We start from the raw sequence: 5,616 nt of genomic DNA, 5'->3' as shown, positions 1-5,616 counted from the left end.
CTTGTATGTTTTCATTGTATAACACTGTTGTTTTCTGGGGGTTGGTGGTGAAGTTTATGGTCTGGTGGAGCAGATGTGAGAGGGAGGCTGATGGACTGAAATTTCTGTTGGTAAAGAATTATTAGTAGAGGTCCTTCTCTATAAATTTGACTTATTTCTGAAATTTCATTTTAAAAAAGGGAAACTTTTCCAGGTTTTTACTCCTGTCGCAACTGTCCTTCATACTTTAGGTTTTTCCCCACCTTTCACACAACTGATCAAATAGGGGTCTGCATCATTTTAAGCAGGTTTGCTGGTTTGCAGTGGGCCCTGACGGCCGAAACTAAAAACCACTGGGCTAGATCATTATCGCTTAAAGCCAATGACCAACATTTTTTTTAATTGTACTTTTGTAATTTTACTTTTTTTTTGTTATTAAAGAAATGATACTTGTCTGATACTAGTGAAAACATGGTGACACACCTTTTGTTTTCATGTTGGGACTTTGGGATTTGGTTAACCCCTCTGGGACACCGTACGAAATATTACAGCTCACACATTCACAGAAAGTCCCAAAGTGTTGCTGGTTATTCAGAGTCATAGAACTGGAAAGTTAAGTGGAGGGAAAACATGTCTGAAAAAGATTAAGCGGCAGCAGGGATAAATCTGTCTGGAGATGTTTGCCAAGTTGCTGAAACCATCCCACTCCTTCTATTAATGAAACCCCTGAGTAATAGCTCATATCAGTATCATATAGTGGCTATGTATGTGTATGGTTGCTCGGTGGTCCAATATCCTATTTTCAGCTCATAGTGAATGTTGCCTTTTTGGAGATTTCAGTCTCGGTGTGAGAAGAATGAAAGGCCATTAATCCACATCACTTGAAATCAACTGATAGTTTAGGGTGCCAGGAATTTTAAGAGCTAACAAGCTTTAGAGGTTTTCATTTTCAGCAGGATTTGGTACCTGCCGCCACTTCCAAAGGTACCAATACCAGCCTTGTTGACCATTGAGTCACAGCTCAGCAGAGTAGATAAAACTCAAATCAAGTCTTTTCAAGAGGAGGATGAGAGACACCAGATCCATTAATAAAGGTAAGCTGTAGTTCCCTATAAGGCCAACCCGGACTAACCTTTCATTTCAGCAGGCGGTCTTCGTGTCGCAACAAGTTTGTATTAAAATAATTTGTGGTCAGATTTAAATCAACAAGAATGCCTTTAATAGAACTCTGTTTGACATCTGACATTTTCACTTTTTGATTTGCTGCGAGACGAGTTACAACACCTAAAGATCATTTTCATTTGTCTTATTGCAATATTCTCTTCATTAAAATAAACTGCTGTAAATGCAGTTAGTAGTTGCTACTCTTTATGGAGGATTTGATGCTACCCCTGTGAGTTTTTTTTTTTAAACAGGCCAGTTAACACTAGAGATATTTTTAGTGCAGTCCTAAAAGGAAAGTCCAATCATTTCTCTTCCACTAAAGAATGCAATAATATCAGCCTAACCAGTCCAACAGCTGCTTGGTGCTCCAGCTCGGCACTCCCTTTACCGAAAATATAATAGGATCCTGCAGTTTGTAACTGACTGGACGTCATACTCTGAAACCCTGCTTCTGATATTTCCAGTTTATCAGGGCTGCAGATATAATTAAACCTAATGTCACGATATACCTATTTACATTTAGTCGCTGTATTATTCAGACATTACTATAAGAAAAATAAAAGCCTCAGAAAAACTCAAGAAAATTTTGATTGTTGTTTGAAGCAGGACCTTTTATTTGTGCATCATTACGGCTGATTTACAGCCTCCAGTAGGTTACAAAGCCAAGTGTGTGGGTGTAAACAGTCGATCTGCTGCTTGCGCCTCCCAGACAATAAAATATCTTTTGTGGCATTCGGGCGGTTCGGTGTAGGTGCTTGACGTCATCATTTGTACGTCTTCATGTGCCACAGGCCGTCGTTCAAATAGTGAACGTTCTCTATTCCAATTCCCTTGTTGACTTTCTCGCTGTTGGTGACACAAAGATAAGAAACTTAGGATCATAAAGAGTGATTTGTTTAGTAGATGATTACGAGTCTCACATGTTTTCAGCTGTCATCTTCATTACACCAACACAAAGTGCATGTTGCTTTCCCTCTGCCATAATAGCCTGCATGGACTTGTTAAAGAAAAAGCATGTTGGATATTTTACTGAATTCTTGCAAAGGTTAAAAATGCATGTCGGACAATAGAGAAAGTTTACAATCACAGTGAATAGATATTTTATCATAAATGGCTTGAAGATGCAGCATCATGTATAAAAGGATACAACTACTGTGTCCACGTTAGCAGGGTAGAGTTTGGCACCCGGTGAAGTGAGCCCTGGACACATGATATTCGCTCCACTCAACACAAATTTGATAGCCCCTTTGTCCACTTGCTGATGTGGAAGAATGAAAGGATCTGCAAGCAGAGGAAATGAACTTACAGAAATAGTCACCTACACTGTAGAATAGGAGGGGTATCAGGACAGCTTACATTTATGGAGCAGTCTGAGGGTCGGATAGAACGGTCCTTCCCTCTGTCTGAAGAAAAGTAGTTCTCCATTTACGGTCAGGATTTCAATGTGTTCATGGCTGAAACGCATAAAGGGGATAAACTGTAAAGAGATTTACGGTTTTAAAAAAGACGACAACGATGGGAAGAAATGAACGATCGTACCATCTCACTATTTTAACAGGGTCCTTTTTTGGCATTATTTGATTGAGCCATGGCTCAATGTCAGGGAACTGTTCCAGCAGCTGATTTTTGATGCCTTTGATCACAGAGGTTTTCAACTGAATGCAATTTGACACATTTTCCTTCTCATCGAATCTGTAAAACAGGAAACGTAATACGGACATTAGGGAAGCATTCACCACTGTTGATCATGGTGTTAATTCATAGTGAATTCAGTCAATCTTCCTGGTTTGGAAGCTGATTAGTTTGCATCTTACTTGATAAAACAGGGACCTATATGTCAGCATTTTACTACATCTGAAGTAATAGAAATAGATAGGTTCCTCAAGTTTCCCCTCTTGGGGTCGGTCCCATAAAATCAAGTCTCATATTTATGCTCTTGTAGCACCAAAATATTCACAATAGCAAAGAAAGAAAAAAAGAAAGGGTTAATATACTAATTTGACAAAATATTAGTTACGTTAGTAGGCAGCTAAAATTGAAGGCAGTTGAAATGTAACACAAAGTCACTTAGTTAAAGTAAAACAACTCAAACCCGTTCATTTGAGATTAGCTTCATGCTAGCTGGGCTACACTAAATTGATTATGTTATTATTGTCTCGAAATCTCGCGTAGCATATGGAAACAAGACAATTTAATACCAACAAAATCGATCTCAAATACTAAAAATACTCTTTCTACAAGACCAAGTATGCTACTGCTAACTACTTAGCTGTGGCTAGTCCTGTGTGCTGCTAGCTAACGGTACAACACAGACACGTACTTTTTAAACATCCTCTCTGTTCTCCGGTGCTGCGTTCTTCAGCTGTGTCAAAGCTTTTCCCAACGTAAGGTATCAAGTCGGGCGAAGCAGCTGATAAATAAAATCAGTAAATAAAGTTCATTTAACTGTTGCTACTTCAAATTTCCACGCTGCTTTTTAAGGTTGAATGAGATTTGCGAGAATTTACGACAGTTGACTCCGCTCTGGGTAATTCACGTTACCTAGGTGACATAAACTGTCAGCGTTTGAGATGAAGGAAGTTTTCTGCTGCGGTTTCTTTTCGAAATAGCCAAGAACGGCCGCCGAAAAAGATAAAGAAGGCTTCTAATAAGAGAAAAAATATGAATTAAAAAGTCAAATCATACTTTATATGATGTGTTTTCCTCCATACTGCGACCTTTTCATTATATATATATATATATATATATATATATATATATATATATATATATATATATATATATATATATATATATATATATATATATCCTTTAGATTAATTCTCATCTAATCTACACAGTAGATTATTAAAATATTGAAATCAACTGACATAATTGACTTTAATCTGAAAGAATGTGCTTATTTTATGGATTATAGCAATACCTATAGGCTTTTATCTTATTTATTTGTACACTGGAGGGAAAAAAAAGAAATGTCTTGGAAATTTTTATTAAGCTGTGAGATACGTAAAGCAAATACACCTACATGGCCTTATTTATTTGTCCCCACAAATCAACATACAGTTTTCAATATAAAAAAAAAAAAACGATTACCTGATGAAATAACAGAAGAAAAGTTTTGGAAATCATAAAATATATTCATGTTGGAGTTGGATGTCTCCTATGCATATGACGCTCACTTCACACTATACTATTATTACACCTACCCTTACTGACACACATAACTGCAGTACTTGGGCAGTTTTTCCAGTTCTTTTTGTGACTTTCTGCTTGAATGTTCGGTGTAATCTTGGCCTCTCACAGGAAGGTTATCAATGTCTCATGTTTTTTTTTTTTTATATTTCTAGACAATGTCTCTCGGGGCCTTGTAAATGCTGACATCATACTGACGGTCAAGTATGGTAATGGTGGTGTGATGGTATGGGACTGCACTGATTCCAGGCATTAAGTAATTTAAAGCCTGTATTCTTTATATAGTTCCTTAAAAAAATAATATAACTGGCATGAAGGAGCTATGAGGAGTCCCACAATCCTTTGTATGATACGACATAGCAGCACATCCCACCTCACAGAAATGAACAATACATTAGAACTCAATGATTGCTGAGGAGGCCATAAAATCATTTGAACCACATGTGCTGCAACTCAGAAAAATGTAAAGGAAAAAATGCAGGGCATTTATACTTGAGGACCAGGACCTAAATTCAACGTCCAACGCAGAAGTATACTGGAACAGCATCAAGTGATCTTCAGCTTAGAGGAAGGGATTCAGGAAAACCCATCAACACAGTGCAGTTGTTGGAGGACAGAAGGACCCAGACAGAATTAACATCACTGCTGGACAATGTCTCTCAATTGTCAGAGACATACTGCTGATTCCTATACAGACGACTATCCCTCATCTCAGCAGATGTTTGATTTTATACGCTTCCATTAGATGTTTATATGTACACTGTTTGCACTTTTATCATTGTTTGCTCTTTCTGTTGGTCATTTTGTTTAACCGTGCAGTCACCTTTTCTCGTTTTTTTTTTCATATGCTTAATCTCTGTCCGTCTCTGTATTCTTCCATTTGCCATTCACCAATCATAGCATTGCCCCACTATGAGACAATTACAGGTTCAGTTTCTAAAAGTTACTACAGCTGGGTTCAGTTTCTCTGGTTACAAACCTGATTACTTATATATATAAAATATCTGCCAACATAACTATTCTATTCAATTATCCCTCCTAAAATCCAGCATGATGTATTTTTGTCTTTTAGATATTTTTCAAATGTTAAAAATAATTAGTCTTGTTCTGTTTTGTTTTTCATAGGAATTTAGTTTGAATTGCACTATTTAAATATCTTAAAGTAGCTTACATAAAAGAGAGGGTTAAATCTACCGCGCTTCTTTGGCGCCATCTTGCGGTAGAAACAAATACAGCAGAGTGGTTAAAATAAAAAACACGCTTGTGCAAAAAGTACTTTTA

General features: G+C 37.1%; 1 protein-coding gene across 1 annotated transcript; it reads right to left on the bottom strand.

The window, feature by feature from the left end:
* Positions 1 to 1,733: 1,733 nt before the first annotated feature.
* mcts1 (MCTS1 re-initiation and release factor) lies at positions 1,734 to 3,664 on the bottom strand. Its single transcript, XM_038289468.1, has 6 exons — positions 3,464 to 3,664; positions 2,683 to 2,835; positions 2,500 to 2,597; positions 2,291 to 2,424; positions 2,064 to 2,131; positions 1,734 to 1,989 (listed from the first exon to the last, which is right to left on the bottom strand). The coding sequence occupies exons 1-6, from the start codon at positions 3,472 to 3,474 to the stop codon at positions 1,908 to 1,910; spliced, it is 546 nt and encodes a 181-aa protein (XP_038145396.1). The 5' UTR covers positions 3,475 to 3,664; the 3' UTR covers positions 1,734 to 1,907.
* Positions 3,665 to 5,616: the final 1,952 nt, after the last annotated feature.

The sequence above is a fragment of the Cyprinodon tularosa genome, unplaced genomic scaffold (assembly GCF_016077235.1).
Source record: "Cyprinodon tularosa strain WSP-4 unplaced genomic scaffold, ASM1607723v1 ctg27, whole genome shotgun sequence".
NCBI lineage: Eukaryota > Metazoa > Chordata > Actinopteri > Cyprinodontiformes > Cyprinodontidae > Cyprinodon > Cyprinodon tularosa.
The sequence above is the reverse complement of the archived record's forward strand: the minus strand, read 5'-3'. Positions and strand labels throughout refer to the sequence as shown.

Excerpts from the sequence above, each read along its gene's own strand:
- mcts1 (XM_038289468.1), bottom strand. Across the intron at positions 2,132-2,290 it reads CTAACGTGGACACAGTAGTT|GCTATTATGGCAGAGGGAAA; the intron begins GTATCCTTTTAT and ends AAGTCCATGCAG. Across the intron at positions 1,990-2,063 it reads AAGATGACAGCTGAAAACAT|CGAGAAAGTCAACAAGGGAA; the intron begins GTGAGACTCGTA and ends TGTCACCAACAG.